The sequence below is a fragment of the Nesoenas mayeri genome (genome assembly GCF_963082525.1).
Source record: "Nesoenas mayeri genome assembly, chromosome: 7".
Lineage (NCBI taxonomy): Eukaryota > Metazoa > Chordata > Aves > Columbiformes > Columbidae > Nesoenas > Nesoenas mayeri.
The window spans coordinates 19,184,503-19,205,280 of record NC_137551.1 but is presented as its reverse complement, the minus strand read 5'-3'; the positions used below and the strand labels follow the sequence as shown (position 1 = coordinate 19,205,280).

The 20,778-nt window shown below is 51.4% G+C and overlaps 2 protein-coding genes across 5 annotated transcripts; one reads left to right on the top strand and one right to left on the bottom strand.

The window, feature by feature from the left end:
• The first annotated feature begins 887 nt into the window (after positions 1 to 887).
• CUEDC2 (CUE domain containing 2) lies at positions 888 to 13,150 on the top strand. Of its 2 annotated transcripts, XM_080347826.1 has the most exons (9): positions 888 to 983; positions 5,365 to 5,458; positions 6,316 to 6,459; positions 6,784 to 6,845; positions 8,253 to 8,386; positions 9,484 to 9,654; positions 9,994 to 10,055; positions 11,587 to 11,647; positions 12,042 to 13,150. In XM_080347826.1, exons 2-9 carry the CDS (start codon positions 5,385 to 5,387, stop codon positions 12,186 to 12,188), a joined length of 855 nt encoding a protein of 284 aa, XP_080203952.1. In that variant the 5' UTR covers positions 888 to 983; positions 5,365 to 5,384; the 3' UTR covers positions 12,189 to 13,150. The 2 variants fall into 2 exon arrangements, with proteins under 2 accessions (XP_080203952.1, XP_080203951.1); XM_080347825.1 differs by lacking the exon at positions 888 to 983 and having other exon boundaries at positions 5,362 to 5,458.
• FBXL15 (F-box and leucine rich repeat protein 15) lies at positions 11,697 to 16,550 on the bottom strand. Of its 3 annotated transcripts, XR_013922361.1 has the most exons (5): positions 16,502 to 16,550; positions 15,431 to 15,681; positions 14,195 to 14,697; positions 13,536 to 13,818; positions 11,697 to 11,769 (listed from the first exon to the last, which is right to left on the bottom strand). XR_013922361.1 is itself a non-coding variant. In XM_080347818.1 (4 exons), exons 2-4 carry the CDS (start codon positions 15,611 to 15,613, stop codon positions 13,629 to 13,631), a joined length of 876 nt encoding a protein of 291 aa, XP_080203944.1. In that variant the 5' UTR covers positions 15,614 to 15,681; positions 16,502 to 16,550; the 3' UTR covers positions 13,147 to 13,628. The 3 variants fall into 3 exon arrangements, 2 of the variants coding, with proteins under 2 accessions (XP_080203944.1, XP_080203945.1); XM_080347818.1 differs by lacking the exon at positions 11,697 to 11,769 and having other exon boundaries at positions 13,147 to 13,818; XM_080347819.1 differs by lacking the exons at positions 11,697 to 11,769; positions 16,502 to 16,550 and adding an exon at positions 15,778 to 15,882 and having other exon boundaries at positions 13,147 to 13,818.
• Positions 16,551 to 20,778: the final 4,228 nt, after the last annotated feature.

The window sequence follows — 20,778 nt, the reverse complement described above, 5'->3', positions numbered from 1 at the left end:
CGCCCGACCCTCCCTCCGCGGGGCCCGGGCGGGGCGGTGACCGCGGCGGCCGCCGGCGCAGCGCGGCCGGGACGGCCCGCGGCCCCCGTCACCGGGGGAGCGCGGGAGCCTGGGGAACGCGGGCGTTCGGCTCCAGCCCGGGGTCCGCAGCGCCCGGGCAGTGCGGGGAGCCGGCCGGTGCCCGGGGCGGGGGCGCCGGCGGGCCGGGGGCTGCGGTGGGAGCGTGCGCGTTTCGCGAGGGACGGTGGGAATGCAGCGGGGAGCGCGGGGGGCCGGTTCGTGTCGGGCGCTCCGTTGTCCGATTTTCTCGGGCTCCCCTGGGATCATTCCGTCCGCTAGTGCGGAGGAACAGACACAGCCAAAATAAATACCCCCCCGGTCACTCAGCCGGTAGTTGTGTGTGGTATTTTGGCTCGGGATGAACACCAGCCGCTCGCCCGCGCGGGGCTCCGGTGCCGTGTCGCGGGCGATGTCCCGCGGGGGCGCAGGAGCAGCAGCAGGAGACCCAGCGCTCGCTTGTGTCGGTCCTGTTGAAGCCGCCAGTTCTGTTTCACGGTGGCGATGAGGCCACCAGTGCTTCTGGAATATGTTGGGGACATTCAGAGACCACTGCAGGCCTTTGTACAGAAATTGTAAATGTTGAAAACATCCCAAGGCAGCAGTGAATTTGATGGCTGACAAGTACGCTGTTCTCACATCCAAGTTAGCCTTTCCCGTAGAACGCTGTATCCCAAAAGATAAAGCTGTACCCCTTGCACTGGGGGAAGCAGTCACAAGTGACATAGAACATAAAGACACCAACATACAGAGAATTATTCTGTTGTGCTCCAGCTAATTCAGCTTTCCTTTGCCATAAAGAGCTCCCTCATTCTTGTCTTGGGTCAAGCAGCCATAGGATGGACCATCAATTCTCGTGCAGGCACTGAAGTGACCGGTGAGCACCGGGGGAGCTGAGGTCCCGCACAGATAGTGCTCCTGATCAGGTAGGGCACGTGTCGGCAGAGCAACACCCCCCTGCGGGTGTACAGCGTTGTTCTTGGGGGAGGGAAAAGTCTGGCCACAGGCATTACTGTCTTCTATTACTGTAATTTATTGGGACTAAGTTATTAACAAAAGCCTTAGTTTAACGTTATAGCATTAAGCAGTTAATTGTGTTAACATGCACAGTGACCTCAGCCTGCTCTCCCATAGCAACCACACTGTGAAAGTCCTTTCAGGGACCTCCTTTAGCAGACAGAACAAAAAATGGGAGCACTGAGATTATGTCTGTAGAGTGTTCCTCAGCCTGGAAAGTTTTCTAGTTTCAGGAGGTAAAGCAGTTCAGTGGGATATAGCCACAGCCTGTGCTCTGTCCTGCAGATCTGGCTTTTGGGAGATTTCCTCAGAGGCTGTTTGTCACAGGCTGCGCTGAGAGCTCCTTACATCCCAGGGATCCACAATTGCCCATGCACACACAGCTGCATGAGATGTCCTCTGTGCTTTCTCATAACAAGGTTTCAGAGAGAGCACAGTGAACCATCCCTATCCTGTTACTCACTTAAGAATAATTACTGGGAAACTTGAGCTAAAGGAACCTTCTCAAGGTGTTTCAGTCAATCCCTCAAGCCAAATCAGATTTACCTAACCATTCTAAGATTTACCTAAACCTGTTCTGAGAAACATCCAAGGCATACAACACCCATCTCCTTCCACTTGCAGAAACCTCAAGTCATTGGTAGGCAAATTTATGATCTCATAAAAGTTGATATACATCCAAATGGCAGTTCCTCTTGGCTCAGAAATATTTTCCTAAATTGCTCTCCTCAAGTCTGTCTTGGTAATATAAAGTCCAAGGCACAATCAATCATTCCCATCCCATCACATTGACCATTTGAGAAAGATTACTGAAATTTGAGTTGAAAGAACCTTTGGAAGTGATCTGCCTGTATGCAAACATTTCAGATTTTTGCCCTTTTTTTTAAGGAATTGGACAAAAAGAAGTAACTTTTCTTGAATATAGCATAAGTAGATATTAAAGACGATACAAGTATAATGGAAAATGCAAGGATGATGGGGATTACCAGGTTCTTAAGACAGACAATAGGGAGACAAACTGTTGCACTGCTGGTCAAAGTAGTACAGAAAATGAATAATTTTCACATTCACATTTTGAAAACTGATACCATTTTCCTCTGCCTGACTTGAGAAAATACGTATGCCATGTGATATTATGTGGATCAAGTAAGCACTCCTGGTATGTCAAACCAAGCCTTAGTGAGGTGACATCCAGTGCTCTGCTGCTCACTCTTCAGTAATAAACCCCAGTGTTTAAAGACTCTGAAAAGTGACAGGGATTTCTAAGAGTTGAACGTCTCTTGTTCTGACAGTGCAAAACCGTGAGGCTCTTGCTGAGGGCAGAGCAATAGGAATACCATTTCTTGACCATATGTTTTAAAAAAGAGACCCTGTGCAACATGTTAAGCAGAGCCTACATTATCATGACAAATGCAGAACGACTTTCATAGATATGTTTGTATCAGCTGACAACTACAGAAGCAGTCTTAAAATCCACATCGTAATTATGACTGGAAGTTTAAAATTATGATAACACTTTTCAGTAAAATTGAACCCTCAGAGGAGTAATTTCTTCTGCCTTTCAGTTTTAGATCATTCTGTACCTTATAAATCACTCGTCCACAAAACTGTGCACATAGGATAGGCCCTTCTAGTAAATCTCCCTCTTAACTATTGCAGGTCACCACTGGAAAAAAATGTGGCATTTGAAGGTATAATGCATAAGGTGTTTTGATGTCCTGAGTTATTGTAATTGTAAACTTGGCTGTGCAGGGAGGAATATGCAGCAACATCATTTTATTCCTTGAAGAATCCTTTTTTAAATGTTTGTACATAGGTTTTTCATTAGCTCCCTCTATTTCAATAAAATACCAACTGAATCTGGAAGGCCGGAGGATCTTCAGGACTTGTCTTCCACAAGCCTTATTTGGCCAAGACCATTGTGCACTACAGATCCCCCAGATGTTAACTATTGTCAGGACTGTTTACTGGTGAATAAAGTCTCTCCCTTATGGCAATAAATGATCAAATGCAAGTGCATCTGTCCCTCTTGGTGCTTCTTGTTTTGTAGGAGCTGAGATGGGTTCTTCAGGTGAAAGGGCGATGGCTCACCTTTGAGGAAATACTTGATCACCTAGTTACTTTCTGTCCTTCAGTGCGTGACTCTGCTTTTGTCATTTAAAGGGTTTCCTTTCTTCCAAGACAGGCTGAAGATGGCAGCTTGCCTTCTCTGTATGTAAACCTTAAATCCAAGTGTGCTGGTGGATGGATTTGTCTGAGGTGCCAGAGAGAATTTATACCCAATGGTTAAACCTGCTTCCTTCTTTCCACTCACAGATACCAGGAAGCAGCTTTTGCTCAGATACAGCCCGGTAGCTCCGCAGGAAAATACCTGAATATTTTCAAACACTTCACACCAGCATTTCTTGTGGTTGTCAGAGGTCAAGGAATGGATTCAAGACCAGTTAGTGGCTGGCTGTATCTGTGATACTCCTGTTGCTGAATTATTTTTTTCTGTGTTTGTCTTGTTCCAGTCTGACACTTGCCTGCAAGTGCCTTTGGTTAAGGAGATGAGCGACTTTGCCTTTTCTATTGATCAGAATAAATTACGAGCAGCTAATTTATAGACCTCACAAAAGTGCCTTTGACATGGTGAATTGTGCTCTGTTGTTCAGGTAATTGGGTTGTCAGGAAATGTTATTGGTTACTATTCAGTCATCTCTCATAGAATATTGGCCTGTTTCATGGAAATGGACAAAATCTTTTAGACTTCCAGTTCCTAGGATGTCACAAAGACTCTGAATAAGGAGGAAATAAGCATTCTTCTTGATAGAACTAACTGTAGTAAGAACATTTTGACTGCTACATGTTGATTTCCCACCCCTGATTTGTGTAAAAAAGAAAATTACTTTTCTCATGCTTGCAAGTTTAGGGGGCTTGGTAGTTGCCAGCATTTGCAGATTCAGCTTAAAATGAGGGGGAAATGTGCCGCTTAGGACAGTACTCTTGCCAACAGTGAGATTCAACATTTTATCACTGGCTTTTTGATGTCTGAGAAGGATAGAACAAAGCTCATGTGTTTTTCTGGGTATGTTGCAAAGATAGCAAAGATAAACTTGGTTCTGTCACACCACTAGAAAACTCACAAAACACATAGAAACAACGAACAGGTGGCAGGAAGGTGTTTTTACACGTTGTTGTTTTTATAGACAGCTTCCACACTTGTGGGCCATGACATCTGCAAAAGGAAGAAAAATGCAAACAAAGGATTCTCGTGAGGCTGAAAAATGAAAGCAGCAGGGAGCTCAGGAGCTCACTTCAGGTGTTTTCTAGAAGAGCTCTTGCCTGCCAAAGTTTGCAGTCTTGTTTTCTTCTAATGCTGTGAAATGCTTCCTCAGAAGAACTCTGTGCTTACACCAGGAGTTTGTCCACCCAGCAGCTTCATAGACCCAAGGGGAAAGGAATGGTTAAGGAAGGGCTTTTCTCCACCCAATTCAGCCCAGGCCTAGTGCTGATAGCTGAAGGAGGGCTGTGGGCAGCCCCCTCTGCCATTTCTTTTGTGGGAGTTCTGTGATTCTTAGAACTCCCCTGAGCTCTGGATTATCAAGTGTGCCTTGTTGCAGCTGCATTGGCTGCAGAATGACTCATTTACCAGGCACAACAACAGGCTCCTGTTTGGGCAGGATTCCACTGGCAGTCCGTGCCTGACCTGGAGACCTTTGATATTTTGGCTGGCAGACTAGTTGTCTGTGCCCTGCTTGGTATTTCCCTGTAAAATACTCTCTAGGTTGTCTTTTCTTTAGGAGACATTACCCTTCCTCCCACTTGTTCTTGAGTCAAAGCATCACTGCGAATGCTCTTGGCTGGAAGGTCCACCCCTTTGTGCACTGAGCATGCAAACCCACTACCCATTGCTCCCTCACTGGACAGCACAGCATTCCAGCTCAGGAGGTTTCTCTGAGGTCCTGCAGCTGGACATATCTGCATTTCCAGCTTTGCTTCCTGGACAGGACATTTTAAATGTATGTGACAGCTGTATACTGCCAGCATCAACAACGAGCAGGAGAGGCCCAACAGACTGGGCTGCTTGGCGCTGGTATTTCCAGTGGATCTTCATACTGCTGCTTTTTGCTGATGTCTTTGCCTGCTGTTACCCAGGGATGACACAACACATTGGAGGAGTTCATGAATTGTTCTGATGGGAAGAGCACACTCGCCAATACCATGCCTACTTTTTGATCTTCTTGAAGTTTTGATCTACTTCTTGCCTTTGAAATTACATGGTGTTTTCTTTCTCATTCCCCTTTTTAGAGAAAAAGGTTGAGAGAGTCATGGAGCTTGAAAGAATCATTCGAGACACACTGACACGTTTCATCCAGTCCCACATCCCTGCTGCAGACCTCAGGTATGCTGAGATAGAAAGATCCAATATAATTGTTCTGGCTTGAACTCTGCATGAATTGTCCCTCTGCACATTATACTGAACTCCAAGCAGACCTCTGTAGCTTTCCTGTGGTTTGTGTTGCTTTTACTTATGTCAGATCCAGGATGCAGGTAATTCGTACAGGCTCTGCTGTGAATGCTTGAACGACCAGTGTTTAACATTGCAATGTGGCAATGTCATTTCTTTGACTACCAAGATGATTTATTTCCTGTCCAGTACTATGCATTAGAATATGGGATTCCCTTCATTCCACAGTGCTCCTGAAGGGCTTTCTGAGCAGCATAGCGCTATGTCAGGGCTCTCCCTGTTTTGAACTCTGCCTGCGTGCAGATACAGCCACCTTGAGGCTGGAACACAGCAGCTAGTTTTGCAGCCGGTGGCAGCAGTGACACAAGTGTGGAGAGCAACAAGCAGAGAACACTGCATCCTACAGAAATTGCAACTTGACAGAATGTGATGTCCTGACCTTAAACAACAGTCAACATAGAAAAGTCGGGTTTGAGCACTTAGAGTATTTTAGTTAGCTCAGCTGAAGTACCTACAGGAGCACAGCACCTGGACACGCTCTGGGACTTTCATTCAGCGCTGCCCAGGAAGGAGGACCGCATGCAGTATTTTAGACATAAATGCTTCCCGCTCAACCGCTGACCACCTATTACTTGGCTTTACTGGTGAGATCTGCCCACAAGATACAGTCCACATAGGTCCTTCTGCTGCTCTATTAGAAAGACAAAAGGTTAGGAGGAATGGGAATGGAGAGAAAGAAAAAATGTGCCTGTTGAGCCTGCTTCCATGTCCTGCTTTCTCTCTGTTGCCAGTGGGATGGATGATGTTTTCTTCTCTTACATCACGGGTGTCCTGGAAGAGCTGGGTTCACCAGAGTCCTCTGAGGAGACCTTTGACATGGACACCTTTGTGGAAATGATGGAGGCGTATATCCCTGGCTTTGCAGAAATCCACAGGTATTTGAATATTACTGTTTTGTATGTGCATGCCATGCAGTGAGGGCCCGGATTGAAGTCCCTCAGTACCATACATTCTTTTGTTTTACCCAGCTGAAAATGTATTAGTATCAAACCTGTGCCATTATGATTAAGTCAGGCTTTGCCTAAATACACAGATGCTAATCCTAGAACAGTTTGCAAGCAGATCCTTGGTGATCTGAAACACCAGCTTATTTTGTTGGGCTTCCCATCAAGCTTTGTCTTTCTATAAAAAGGCAGCCAAATAGGATAGACAAGTCCTTTTATTTCTCACACTAATTATACAGCTTCTGTCTGTTGCAGTGGGGATATTTGTGAAATGATGTTCTCTCTGTCAGAAAGGCTCAGTGAAGCTCGCAACAGAGGTGAGTTACACAAACAATTTCAGCACAAGCAGGTATTTCTGCATATGTTTTAAGCTGTAATGTTTAGAGTTGAGCAATGTCACAGGATAAAATACAATCTTGTTTGCCACAGTTAGGATCTCATAGACTAGCCTGAATTGGTTGACTTTTTTTTTTTTAATGTTCAAGTCAGGTTTTCAATATCAACACATAGGAGGCTTGAGTTATGTGGAATACTGCCCAAGCATACTGGGTTGAAAAACATTTCATCAGATCTCCAAATAGCTCTGTTGAGATCAAATCCAGAATAAGGAAATAATAGCAGATACAGGGCTGCTTGTTGAAATTGTACTGTAGGTTAATTCTGAAGGCGGAGATTCCTGACCGCCTCTCATAGCCATCTGCCCAAGGGACAGTACCACTAGGCAGCCCATGTCAGGCACATCATCAAATAGACAGTCCAGCTGATAACATGTATCACTTCTAGACTTTGAGCATCTTCAAAGCTCACTTCTCATTCACTCATGAACCCTGGCACAGATGCAAAATGTGCTCTGGCCTGCAACATGCAGGACTGCAGAAGACTACACTACCCCAGTGGCCCTTTCTAACCTCAACATTCACAGCTGCACCGCTCTACTAATCAGCCCTAAAGGTACTTCCTACTAAAGAACAAACAGGTGAAGAGCCTGGATATTAAACTTTTCAGGACATACTGGTCTGGTTTTTGCTTATCTAGCAACATCACTGCTGTCTTGGCAGAAGGCTACACAGACATTCATTTCTTTTATCTTACTTGCTGCTTTGTTGAACTTGAGAATATCTACTGCTCTCCTCTGGTCCCCTGCAACCTACTCTTTGAGGATCCTGATGTAATTGGAGTGCAGAAGGACAGCACTATGCCAGTTTTAGAGCACAGAACAGGTGAAATGATTCTTCTTACAGTGATGCAGAAAAAGCCTGTAAGGAGAGATGCATCAGAGTAACCTGATCACAGGATGTGCTGGCTTATATGCAGCCAGAGGACTACCAGTGTGTATTCCCAAATTTAAAATCAAAACCACACCTTAGTTCAAAGTTAGAGAAAACACTAGGGAATTCTTAGAAATATAACAAAAATACTGTAAGTATCCACAGCCTCAGTGCTAGGGGGCCAAGAACTGACAGATAGAATTGATTTTGCAAGGCCTGGAAATGCAGCGCTTGGGCACTCTAGCATGCCTTAGCACTGTGTTCCTGCAGGTCAGCAGGAGCACAGCTGCAGCTGTCCCTGCTGAGCGCAGGGGGAACATCAGCGCTTTCCAGTCTTGTCACTTAAGAAGGGATTTGCTTAGGCACACGATGCACTAGCTATCTAATGTCAACAGAAAGCACAGAGCTCTATGCTTAATGGGACTGTTCCTTAGGAGATATCACTGTGTCTTTAAGAAAAACCTGGCCAAAAGGCAGTGGAAAGTGGGAGTGAAGCACCCTCTGAAGACCTGAAAAAGGGACAGGAACCTGAAGCTGGAGCCTGCAACAGGGAGAGGCTGTGCACCCCAAGAGATGGAGCCGGGGCCCAGGTATGAGCACCCCACAGAAGAGCAGGAGCACTGGGCACAGTCACACAGCACTAGACTACCACCACCACCTGAGGACATTTTATGGCTCTGTGAGGAACCACAACATAGGCTATGACACAGCATCACTGGTGTCTGTGACCTCCTCCATTGTAAGGCCTGAGCAAGACTCTGTCAGTAAGTGGAAAAAGAAAATTATGTGCTGACAGAAGAGTATGAGCAATCACTGGCTCATCCTTTCCGGCCACTGAAAAGGATGAGCCAGAGTGATGGTTCAACAAGCCTGTTGGAGATTCCATAGCAGCACCGTGGGGATGCCTCTGCAGCATGGGCCAGACTCCATCCTGCTTCACCTTGTGCCCCCAGCCTCACTCCACAGTTTGAGCTGGATCACCACTTCTCTCCCCAGCTGTTGTGAGGTATCTGCACAGGGAGCAGTCACATCCAGGTATCAGTCCTGAAGACACCAATCCCACTCTCAGAGATCTCCTGTGCTGTGCAGATACTGAGCTAGCAGCACTGAATCACTGGCCCAGCAAGCCTGATCCCACAGCAGCATGACCCTCATTGTGGCACCTGCCAGATCCCTGCCACACTCTGCTTGCTGTTTCTTCAATACTGACCTGCTCTGCAGCTTAGTCATTCTGTGCTGAGTCTCCTAGCAAATGCTGCTGCTGTGCTTCCTTCTGATGTAGCCACAAGTCACCATGTTTAGCAGTCCTTTCCTTTTCTGATCAAAGCACATACAACTTCACAAGGTGAGGGGGATCAAGCATTTGCACCAGTGTCAAGAAAGCTCAGTTCTAAGGAGACACATAGCATGGCCACACAGACGAGCCAGTTCACAGCAGCCCTACTTTAAAGAAAGCTGAGGTATAGGGGGAGGAGATTAAGGAAGAGTGATGTTTTGTCCTTGCAAAGATACAATCCCCTGTCAGCTTCAGGAGTGGGATTTAGTCATGCATGTGAGGAGAGTGAGTGTTCAGCTGAGAGCAAGCTGAATTTCCTGACTTAGTGCAAAACCAGAAAGGCCCTTTTCAACAGCCCTCCTTACCACATCCCTTACCACAGCTTACTTCTGTCTCTCTTGCTTCAACTAGGAAGGTGATGACTTGAAGGATGGGGTGGAGCTGCTACTGGAGATGTTCCCTGCTTGTACCGTGAGCCAGGTGGAGAAGGCGCTTGCCATGGCCTTGGGGAACTTGGAGGAGGCAGTACAGTTAATTGTGGACGAGAAGGTGGAAATTGGCCCAGCAGGTGTGAGTGTGAAGGTACTGCACTCTGAAGTGGGTGGCAGCAGGCCAAAGAGCAGGGGGGCAGAGTTCAGGGACACACGAGTGCCCCAGCTGTCTGCTTCAGGCAGAAGCTTTGACCACAGGAACTTTCTGCACAGCAATCTGCAAGACCACCCAGAGCAACATCCCCTCTCCCTCCCTTACCTGAGCAGGGGCTGTGCCCACACAGCTGAGCCAGCATCCCAGCAGAGCTGTGGCTGGCACCCCCTTCTCAGAGGGCCAGAGTGCTGCACCAGCTGCTGGTCTCTCCAGGCTGATGGGGAGGAAGCTGTACATCCCACCTGCTGTGCTACTCATGCACTTGTCTTCCCCCAGGAATTGGCACGGCCCCGGAGAGCACCCAACCACGAGGAACTAAAACAGGTCATCCTACAGAAGTAAGTACCCAGCAGCAAAGATCCCCTTATTCTGCTCCCAGTAAAGGAGAAGGTGGCAGCTTGGGGAAGGTCAGAATGACAATATGGTCCATAAAGCACTTGGTGTGTACAATGCTTAGTAAGGATGCTGTGAACACATCTAAGCACAAATGTGGGTGGGAACAAACAAGTTTGGTTTTACAGCTCTGGCACAGAAGCAGAGTCCCTGGCCCAGTTGGGTCACAGCCCTGGCTGTGTGTGAGGTTTCAGCCTCCTACAGGTACAGGGTAAATCCCAGTACTGTCAGCTGAGGTCCCAGGTCAAGGCACAAACATCATACTGCAGCTCAGGTAACACATGGTGACTTGTAGAACTACAGCAACTCATTCATACCTCCATCCTTGGAGACAGTCCAAACAAGGCTAAAGATATCTTTAAGAGAGTGTCTGTACAGCAACACTGAGAAGATTAAATCTCAATTGCTAAGGGTGTGAATTCAATGCGTTTAAAGAAACTTCTCTGAAATCCCCCTGTGGACTTCTGGACAATGAAAGTGGCTTTAGATTGGTTTACCTCTATTAATTTCCCAAAGCATTTAATTCTCAATAGGAGAGCCCACACTGTGGTTTCATTGATCTGCTTTAAGATCTCAGCTTTCATGGGTACCCTCCTGTGGGCATGCAGATTCCACGTGTCTATCCAGCCACATCTTTGCTACCACTTTACATCCTTCCCCAGTGACAGAGTAACTAAGGAAGATAAAGGAAGGCAGAATGGCATCCAGGCAGAATTAGCAATCCCTTGTTTCAGAGTAACGTGCAAGGGAGCAAAAAAATACCAGCTGCTAGTTAGGTTTCTGGGAACTTCACTTTAATGACATTTTGGAAACATCCTGTACTTTAAACATCACACAGGTACAGAGAGCAGATAACCATAGCTGAAGATACACAGGAGCAACTATACTAACTACTGAGGGAGAAGTCATGATCAGCTGTGCTGTCCATCTGCCAAACCAGCACCAAAGTCTCAAGAGTAATTCAGCAGTACAGCAAGCAAATGCTTGGGCCCTGATGTTTCAGCCACACAGGGAATTAAGTGATGGTTCTATAAAATTGCTTCCAGCACAGACCTGTTTCATAGTCAAGCAGTAGGTGTAGAGTGAAAGGAACATCATCTCTTCAGGGCAGAGGCAGCCAGCTTGGTCCTGTAATCTCCCCTCTGTCTCCTTTGGCTGCCATCACTTGTGCTGAAAAGGAGCAAAGCTGGCTCAGTGGCAGAGCACACCTCATCTCAACATCTCAGTTCTACAGAGGCTATTGGCATTCTCAACAGCCTGCATTTTCAATACCCTTCACATACTGTTAAGGATGCTACTCCAGGAGAATCCTGGTTTCTCACCAGGATGACACACTTCTTGCCCATTTCATCCACCGGGGAACATTAAGTGCTCCTAGCTGCAATATAGGCAAGTAGGACACATTGCACAGCCACAAACCAGAGAGCCCCAGGCAATGCACAACACCCAGTTCACTGAACGCATCTCCTGTTTCAGATACATGATGGTGGATAGTGCAGATGATCAGAAGACACATCGACCAGCTCCACCCAAAGAGGTAAGAAAAGCAGTTCCAGCTCACCAGCAGCTTGAATGTCATTTGTCTAGGTGGTTTAAAATCAGGCTGAAGGTCCAGAAAGCAAAGGGGAAGTCCCAAGACACAACTGTTCACAGAGCCTGCTAGTCAGTGAAGAGGGAAGATTAGCTTAGCAAAGGTGCTGCAGGGTCTGTCAGCTCCTACCATTCCTGACTAACATGGCTCCGGCTCCCTGCCCCCCCAGTCAGACAGCTTACTTCCCAGTTTTGGCCAGGATTCCCTACAAAAGGATGGGTAAAGCAGACCACCCCAGTTGTCCTGCACCTGTCCTCCGAGCTCCGCTTCTGCTTGTCCCCCTGCTTTCTCTAGCAGCCTGGCTGTCCACCCACTTGGTGTTAATGTCTTTCCTCTCCAGGCTCCCAAGAAGCTGATCCGTTATATTGATAACCAAGTTGTGAGTACAAAGGGAGAGAGATACAAAGACATCAAGAAGCCCGAGAGCGAGGAGATGAAGAGAACCTACATCAGCCTCAAACCAGCCAGGAAGTACAAGTTCCACTGACAGCCAGGTCTTCCTGCTTTTCAGTCTCCACCTTGCTGGCCAGGCATGGCAGGATGGACACGTGGCACTAGGGATGAGGGGACTCCTCCACCTGTCACTAACTGGAACTAACCTGGGAACCAGGACGCTGCTTTAAGCTTCCTCAGCTAACTCGACTGACAAGGAGGAGCCTTCTCTCCTGGTGTAGCTGTCCCTCTGCCCCGAGGGGCACACCGCAGTGGCTCTCTGGGCCTTCTCAGCTACTCCTTGCATGGGACATTTTTAGATCCAAGATGTGGCTTGTGCTTTTGCAGCAAGCTTTTTACAAGTCTGTGTGCACTGTTGCTTTAAATTGAGTGCCAGTATTAATAAAGGTGATGTGAGTTGGTGTGTAGTTCAGCTGTAGCATGAACATGCTGTACAGACACTGCTTCCAATCCCTCCTGGGGCCAAAGATAGAAGCAGGGTCATCCTCTCTTCCCCTAATTACTCTCTTCATCACATTCATCACAAGGTGCAGCTGCTGTTTGGTTAACCACCTAGTGGATACAAGGGCTGAGGCTGAACTCCAAAGCAGAGATAGGCTCTCCCTGCCAACACAACCTGCAGCACTTCACAAACTCCAGCTGACAGCATGGCCAGCACTGCTGCCATCACTTAACCCTGCTGAGTGCCGAGGCTCCAGATGCACCACATGGAGCAGGACACAGTAGCAGACCCGAGCTGCTGAAATTTTAAGTCAGAAGCTGGAAGGAAACGAATGGCAATGACCAACTGCTTTCAGTTACAGCACAGCCAGGTTTGGTGCTTTTCAATCAGTGAAACTGCTGTTAGGAAGGAGCAGGTTCCCCCTGAAAACAACTGCCTTGCACTAGCCTAAACCAGCATCCTTGGCCTGGACAGACACACTGCCTGCACTGGGCCATGCCAGCCCTTTGGTACCAGGCTGGATGGTTGCCACAGGCTGGAGCTGGGCTCACTCTGCCCTCCTCCCTGAACCCAGAGGGGCCTGCCCTCTCCTCAGAGGAGGGCTGGTGGCTTTTCACCTTTCTGCTCCAGCTGGCCTGGTTTGTTCCCAACAGCTCTGCTGGCGTGCAGCACACACTTGCCCCAGGGGACAGTCCCTAAACACAATCCTGCTCTCTGGACAGCTGCCACTTGGAGACTGAAGATACAACAAATAATAAATCCTATTTATTATCTGGCCTGGCCAAGGCCTGTTCAGCACCATGGTGTTCCTGCAAGTCAATCGCTCTTTCCATGCCAATGCAGAGGGAGTTACTTTCCCTGGAGGCACCCATGAAGCCCACTCACAAACAAGAGGAAAGAGTGAGCCCCAGTCAGGGCAGCCTCACCAACGGGACCGACCTCTCCCTCTGCACGTCTTCGCAGCAGCCAGTTCTGGCATCCTCCCATGACCCCCACATTGCATCAGTTCCCCCCTCCCCAGCAGCAGCACTTCTAGATCTGGAGGTTGATGAAAGGGGCGAAGCCAACCACGTCCTGCAGAAGAACGAGAGCCCTCTGCAGCGGAGGCTCCACATCCAGCTCCACCCCACGGCTTCGGAGGATGCTCAGACTGGACTCGGCCACATTGTGGCAATGCTTCACCTTCAGCGAGCGCAGCTTTGGACAGTACTCAGCCAGGACCCTGCCAAGAAAGAGATCACGCATGGGTTGCAAGCCAGGACTCCCAAGTACACAACTCACCCTCTTCTCTGCTCCCAGCAGCCCGGCGCTCATAACCATGCCATGCATGCACCATCTTGTGGGAGCAGCACCCTGGTGGTCTCCAAGAAACTCAAGGGACATGGCCTGATCCCAGACCTACCCTCCATGACATGCTCGAGAATTTGCTGTTAGCAGCACACAGTGCCTCTTCTGAACAGCCTGCTAGTGGCTTCTCCCTCAGACTGAGCTCTCATTGCTTTCAGCATGAGTGAATCTGACTTTTCTCTCTGGTTCTCTTCTCCTCCCCACTCCAGACAGTGGCCAGCCCCAGCTCAGCTCCCCACGTTGCTCAGTACCTGATGGAGTCATTCTTGACTCGCAGACACCCCGTGAGGTCCAGGTGCTCCAGCTCAGGGCAGCACTTGGCAATCTCCTCAACCGCCACATCACCCACATTGGCATTGACAGCCAGTGACAAAGACTTGAGCCTGCTGCACTTCTGCACCAGGTAGCAGATGGCCTCGTCCTTCAGCTGGCGACAGGCTGTCAGGTCCACAGCCTCCAGTGCCTTGCAGTGGTCAGCCAGGCTGCGCAGGGACAGGCTGTCCACCCACTCGCAGTGAGCCAGGGAGAGCCGACGCAGGTTGGGGCAGCTCAGCGAGATGGCCACCAGCGCATGGCGGCTGAGCTGGGCACAGCCCTTCAGCTGGATCTGGTGCAGGTGGTGGTTCTGCCCAATGACCGGGAGCAGCTCCCTGTCCGTCAGCCAGTCGGAGCAGTTCTGGAGGGCCAGCTGCTGCAGTACTTCGTTGTCCTTCAGCAGGTTAACGAAAGCAGCTCGAGGGATGGCAGGTCCGATCTGCGTGGGGAACCCAGGAAGAATGAGGCATCCCCCAGGGTTTCAGATCAGCCTCATCCTCACCAGATAATCTCTCCCCTCCTCTCTTCAACTGTGATGGTGATGACCAAAGCCACCCCATCTCCTCATCCCAGGGCAAACGCCCCCATCAGGCTCTCCTCCCCTCATGCCAAGGCTACTGTCACAAGCTAGAAGATGCTCTGGCTTCTCCATCCCCCATCACCACCCCTGCATTTATATACTCCTGATGAGCTGCACACCTCTGCTCTCCAAAAACTCTTAGCTAGACCACTCTATGCCCTCACAGAACAGCAGCTACTCCTGTATTTCACATTGTTTCCCAAGGCTGGCACAAGCTCTCCCTGAAGATGAGTTACAGAGTTATCTCCCATCAGACCCACCCTATTGCACAGTGAGGACCAGAAGGCCATGCCACTCTGGAGCTGGTCTGTTTCTGCCAGGCAATGCCCCATAATGGCTTGGGTGGAGCTTCCAGGCGCACTCCTCCCAACACCTCTTGCTAAAGACAGTGGCATTGCTGGGCCCTGAATCACCGCCTCTCCTCCCTGAGCCCATCTGTCCAGTCTGACATGGGAGCCATTAAACTGAGCTCCTGAGCAGAAACCAGCGTCCTTGCTGGGGGTTTCTTCTCCCCACACAGTCAGATGCTTCCTTGTTAGCTCCAGAGCAGTAGGACATCTGTGTCTCCCTCAGCCTCAGAGCCATCCAATACCTGGCTTGAGTCAAAGCAGCGCATGTTGGCCAGGTACAGCTGGATGAGAGACTGGAATGCCTTGCTGACCCTCTGCAGGCTCAGGAGCTGCTGCAGTGGCAGATGACAGAGGATATGTGGAACCAAGATGTCTTCCCAGGGCAGGTCCAGGAGGCATCCCCTGGAGGGGGTCAAACTCATCATCAGACGCCAGGGAGCCAGGCTACAGTGGGAGCCAGGCTAAATCACCTCACACCTGCTGCCGGGTGCCTCTAGGAGGAACAGCCAGAAAGAAAGACTCAGCGACATCTCCTACAGTCAGCCCATGGGGTAAAAATCCCTCGGCTGGCCACCAGCGGGGCACACACCTGCCACCTGCATCACCTCCGCCCCAGCCTTGGGACATTCACTCCTCAGGCATCCAAGGCCACCTGCCTGCACCACCCTCCAGGAGAGCTCGGATAGGGCTTTCCACCAGCTGCTTGGGGAGTCCCTGTCCCTCAGTGGAGCAGCCAGGCACTGCTGCAGCGTTACCGCACCACCCGCGGCAGCTGTGCCTTACTGCCATGTCCAAGCACCACCCTGCCTGGAGCTCACCCCCCGCATCCAGTGCCGAGCCACTCGGGCTCCCTGCGGGAGGAGAGGGCAGACTCCTGCTCCTTCCCATGGGGAGCAACAAGGCCCCGGGCTGGCCCCGAGCGCTCTTCCCCGAGCAGCGGGGACACCGCACCTCTGCGGAGCGGAGTCCGCAGCCGCGGGCGGGGGGAACGGCAGGAGCGCAGGGAGGAGCAGAGCGGTGCCTGAGCCCAGAGCGCCCGAGCTGCGGCTGGAGGCCGTGCTCAGACTTGCTGCCAACAGACCCGGCAGCCGGGGGTCCTCACCCGAGGACATCGCCCTCCCGCCGCCCCATGGGTCCCCGCTTGGCCCCAGAGCCGCCCCCGGGCCCGGTTCCCGGGCTACCCCGCCGCCGCAGCGAGGGAGGGAGCCGCGGGAGCCCGCCGGGGCCTGCACACAGACACCCCCCTCCCACAGGGGCCGGTGGCGAGGCAGCAACCCGAATCCAGCCTCCCCCCGCCAGCCCCGGCCCGGTACCTGCCGCCCCGCCGCGACTCCCAGCCGCTCCATACAGCCGCGTCTGGCCCCACCCCCGACGCCGGCGTCCAGGTGTGACGTCACGGCGGCCGGCGGAAGTGCGCGCGTCCCCAGCGCCCCGCCCCTTCGCCTGGCTGCGGCGGTGGGGCGGAGGTTACCGGCGGGAGGCGCGGGGAGCGCTCGGCCCTGCCCAGCTGGGGCACCGCGCAGAGGAGAGCGACTCCGGCGCTGTGGACGGGCCAGGGGGCCCTGGCGGCAACACTGGTTCCCCAGCGGCTCCCGCAGGCTGCTCCCAGCGGCCCCGCTACAACAGCTCCCCAGTACGCACCAGTTCCCCAGCGCACACCAGATCCCAGGCGCACACCAGTTGCCCCAGTCCCCCAGCGCACAGCGGTTGCTCCAGCCCCGCGGCCGCCCCGGGGCCCCAGCGCACACCGGCTGTCCCAGTTCCCCGGTCCCCAGCGCACGCCCCTGCCCGCGGCGGGCAGCTCCGCGCATGCGCAGCGCGGGGGCGCTGTCCGTTCAGCACCACGCGGAGCCAGACCCGCCGGGACCCGCCGCTGCCGGTGAGCGACGGCGCCGCCCTCCGGCCCCTCCAGACCCCCGACCCGGCCCCCCGCATCCCTTGCCCGGCCCTGAGGCTCCCACGGCGGCCTCTACCGCCCCCTCCCCGCCCGCAGGAGCGGAGGGACCCCGAGAAAGACCCGTCCGTGGGACTCACAGTTCTCACAGCACACCCGACCGGCATCTGCTGGGCCCCGCTCCCCCGCCGGTACCGGGCTGACCCCCGCCAGCGCCTGGGACGGAACGGCATTGCCCGCCTGCGACCCGACGCCCCCAGCCCGTGTCCCCTCACCCTGCCAAGCGGCTGCCCACGCTTTGCTTCCCCGCCAGTGCACCGCCTGCCCCGGGAAGCGGGCAAGGTCCGTCCTCTTGCCGACAGCCCCCGCGGAGAAGCAGCCCGGGCTCCTGCCGGAGCAGTTGCCATAACGACTCCAGGTAGGGCTCCCGCAGAAACAGATGCTGCTATTTCCCTACTGCTCTCTTCCCCACTGCCGGTTTGCGGGCAGACACTCCCGTTGGTGCGGCACTCCTCCCGATGCACACCTGCCTCAGACCTGGCCCTGGATGGATGACCCCATCCCTGTCTCGGATCTGAGCCCTTCCAACTTGTGCAGCATCGAGCTGCTGATCACTGCTGTCAACAGACACTATAAAAAAAATCCACCTGGAAAAAGAGCAGGGCCCACCTGCAATGAACAAGTCCCAAATCCTTGGTCCCAAATTCCATGGAATAAGTCCCACGTTCCCTGGAAAACAATAACCTGTCCATGCACTCTAGTCTGCCCATTCCCTCCCAATGTAGAGGCTGGGTTGGGAAAGGGTATTCTTACCCCTGTACCTATCCTTTAGGGGTAGCTACCTGTGCTACCTGTCTGCCCCAGGCAAGTCACTCCTGCTGCTTGAGGGTCTCAGGGGTTCCCTGGGTTAGTATAGTGCTTTTCTCGTTTACAGAAGGACAAGTGAGGCAGGGATTTTCAGTTTTCTAAAGGAGCTGAGAATAACCCCAGCCATGGCCTGGAACAGCCCTTCCTTCCCCTGCAGTGGGGGCACAGAAAGCTCTGGGAGTGCTGGTCCTGCTTCTAGACCAGGAGGTTTCATTTTGCCATCAGGAGGTTTCAGGCCTGTGCTTACCCTGCTCTTGTTCCTGCTGTGGAATAGAAATGTGGCATCTGGCAGGGAGTCCCTTAACACTGCCCCTGTAAGTGAATGACTGTGACTGAAGTTGGCCTCAAGGAGGCATTTTGAAATAGTGGTTTTGGTCTGGATAGGAAGTGAGGGAGCACCAGTGAGCAAGGGAGTGCAATGCTCAATTACATCTGGCCTTTGCTGAAGACTTTCTGTGCCAAAACAGACCTGGCTGGGAGCCCCCAGCTTGTGTCAAGTCCTCGCTCAGAGGAGCTGTGTTGTGGATTGCTTGTTATCCTTCCTGAGCAACATGTGTGCTGGGCTGGCAAGTGGGACCTGCTCTGCTCCCACACCAACCTCTGTTCATGTTTTTCATTTCATCTGATCCAGCTGGGCTGCCTGAGTCACTTCCTCAGGAGCTCGCTGGTAGCAGGGCTCAAAGTAGGGCTGAGAGTCAGCCCAGAAAGACTCTGGGTACCACAAAGAGAGGGAGAAGTGGGACCTGGTTGCATTCATTTGGCCTTTGCTTTGTCCCAACCTTTTTCTGTCTTGTGGCTGCACAGGCTTAGCCCTGCTCATGGGGAAAGTGAAGACTCCTACCTTTAAGACCTAGTGCCAAGGCAGAACTTCAACAGCTGGTCATGGGACTGTTCAAGAGTCATGCATCATCCAGCTCACTTTAACCTGCTTGCAGGACAGCAGTCATTGTGCCAGGACTGGGGCACTGCAGCCTCTCAGATGGTGCTGGCTGTTTTCCTAGTTCCCTGTCTCAGCATTTAGGGGAATGCAAGAAAGATGGGGAAGAGCAGGGTGAACATGCCAGCTGTGTCAGGGCACAGCAAGGGTAGCTGGTCCTGCAAGGGCAGGGGCCTCCCCAGCCAGAGACCAGCTACTGAATACCTGCCTGGTGCCCAGTAAGGGCAACCAGGATCAGACACAGCCCTATGACCAACAGGCAAGGCCATGGTGATGGAGCAGGGCTGAAGTCCAGCTAGGACATCAGCCTACAGGAAAGGGTCCAGATCAACTGAACCCTTGAGGATATCTAAGCCAAGCTAGAAACCAGAAACTCCTACAATATTGCTTAATAGGAACTAAGAGCCCCAGGCTGAGCTTAAATAGGGTTGTGAGCCTATAAGCAGGAGTGGGTGGAGGCCCCAGGTGAGGTTGGCTTAGCCCACTGAAGTTTATTAGTGCCCTCAGCACCCTGACAAACTGTTGATCTATGGGAGAGTTGGTAGGTAGGTTTAAGATTATGGCTATGAAGATATGTGTGCCATGAACTAGGAATCATGAAGAGTTTCTAGCTGTGAAATGCTTAGACTGTTCTCTTTCTTCTCCACAGGTGTGTTGCAGATGCAGAAGGAGCATCAGACCCTGTCACTGTATTGTAGAGGCGTATGCCTCAGCAAAGCTTTATGCTGTCAGGATGTCCAACAGAGTTAGCAGCCTAGGACCACAGCAATGGTAAGGGTCCCAAGCCCATAAACTTTTTGTACTCATGTCTGTAAAGTTTCCTGATATGCAGAGTGGTTGTGGAATGGCTGTACAGCACTGCAGTACAGGTGGTGTTATTCACTGTAGTTTAGCAGCAAAGGGGCAATTCAAAGCAGACAAGCTTGAAGGACCAGAAATCTGTTCTGGTCTGCTACCTCAGTCAAGAGTTGCAGCAATTTTCTGATAGTCGAGTATCCTTTGCCTCAGGTGGGTCTGTGTTTTTCTTAAGACGTGTATGTCAGTCTCCTTTTTGAGTTTCGGCTAGATGCATGTTTCCAGTTGAGCCTTAACACTGTGAACTGGTCTACTAAAACAGCTTCCTGAGTCAGCTCTGATGTCAGGAAGGTCCCTTATGACCAGGGGAATTCACCTTGTTAGTCAAGCAGTAAGATGAGGGCAGAGCTTGGGTTAAAAGCTTCCTGCTACAAGCTTGGATAGTTGCCAGCTTCTAGATTTTAAAGAGGATGTGGGAAAAATTATCACAACTGCTCCTGTAAGACCAACCAATTATCTTAATTTATCATCTAAAAGGAAATTAAAAGGTCTGTGAGACTTGTGCTTGCAGGGCAGCTGGGGAAGTGTCTCGTACAGGGCTGAGCACAGATACCTTCACTGAGCAGGGGACACTGCTCAGTCTTGTGGCTCTCCTCTTATCTCAGTGATTGCTGATGTCCTGTGAGGGAAAGCAGGGCTCCGGCGTCAGGCCTAGAGCTGATCCATAGTGACGAGAGACCAAGATGAGCCTTGGGAGGAGGAAGCAGATTAGCTCACAGCTGCTGCTGCAGCTTTCTTGCATCTTCCTTAGAAACATATGGTGCTGTCTGCACTCAGGGCCAGGGCATGTCCTCGGGTCTGATCCTGCTAGCATCTTCATCCTCCTTAACATCCACCTGATGTGAGAACAGACTTCAGCCAGCTCCGCTGCTGTGAGGCAGCGCTGGCGCCTGGCTGTGCTTTTGGAGAGTCTGGAGGAGCAATTTGGTCTTGACCTCACCCTTTTGGTAGCAGGGGTGAGGTTTAGGGAATTTGGGCCTGAAGGGAGGAAACCTTGTCGTTTTGAAGAGCTGACCTCAAGTCAGGAGATCAGGCTT

Excerpts from the sequence above, each read along its gene's own strand:
- FBXL15 (XM_080347818.1), bottom strand. The coding sequence starts at position 15,613 with ATGATGAGTTTGACCCCCTCCAGGGGATGCCTCCTGGACCTGCCCTGG. Across the intron at positions 14,698-15,430 it reads GCTGCTTTGACTCAAGCCAG|ATCGGACCTGCCATCCCTCG; the intron begins GTATTGGATGGC and ends TTCCCCACGCAG. Across the intron at positions 13,819-14,194 it reads GTCAAGAATGACTCCATCAG|GGTCCTGGCTGAGTACTGTC; the intron begins GTACTGAGCAAC and ends CTTTCTTGGCAG.
- CUEDC2 (XM_080347826.1), top strand. The coding sequence starts at position 5,385 with ATGGAGCTTGAAAGAATCATTCGAGACACACTGACACGTTTCATCCAG. Across the intron at positions 5,459-6,315 it reads ATCCCTGCTGCAGACCTCAG|TGGGATGGATGATGTTTTCT; the intron begins GTATGCTGAGAT and ends CTCTGTTGCCAG. Across the intron at positions 6,460-6,783 it reads GGCTTTGCAGAAATCCACAG|TGGGGATATTTGTGAAATGA; the intron begins GTATTTGAATAT and ends TGTCTGTTGCAG.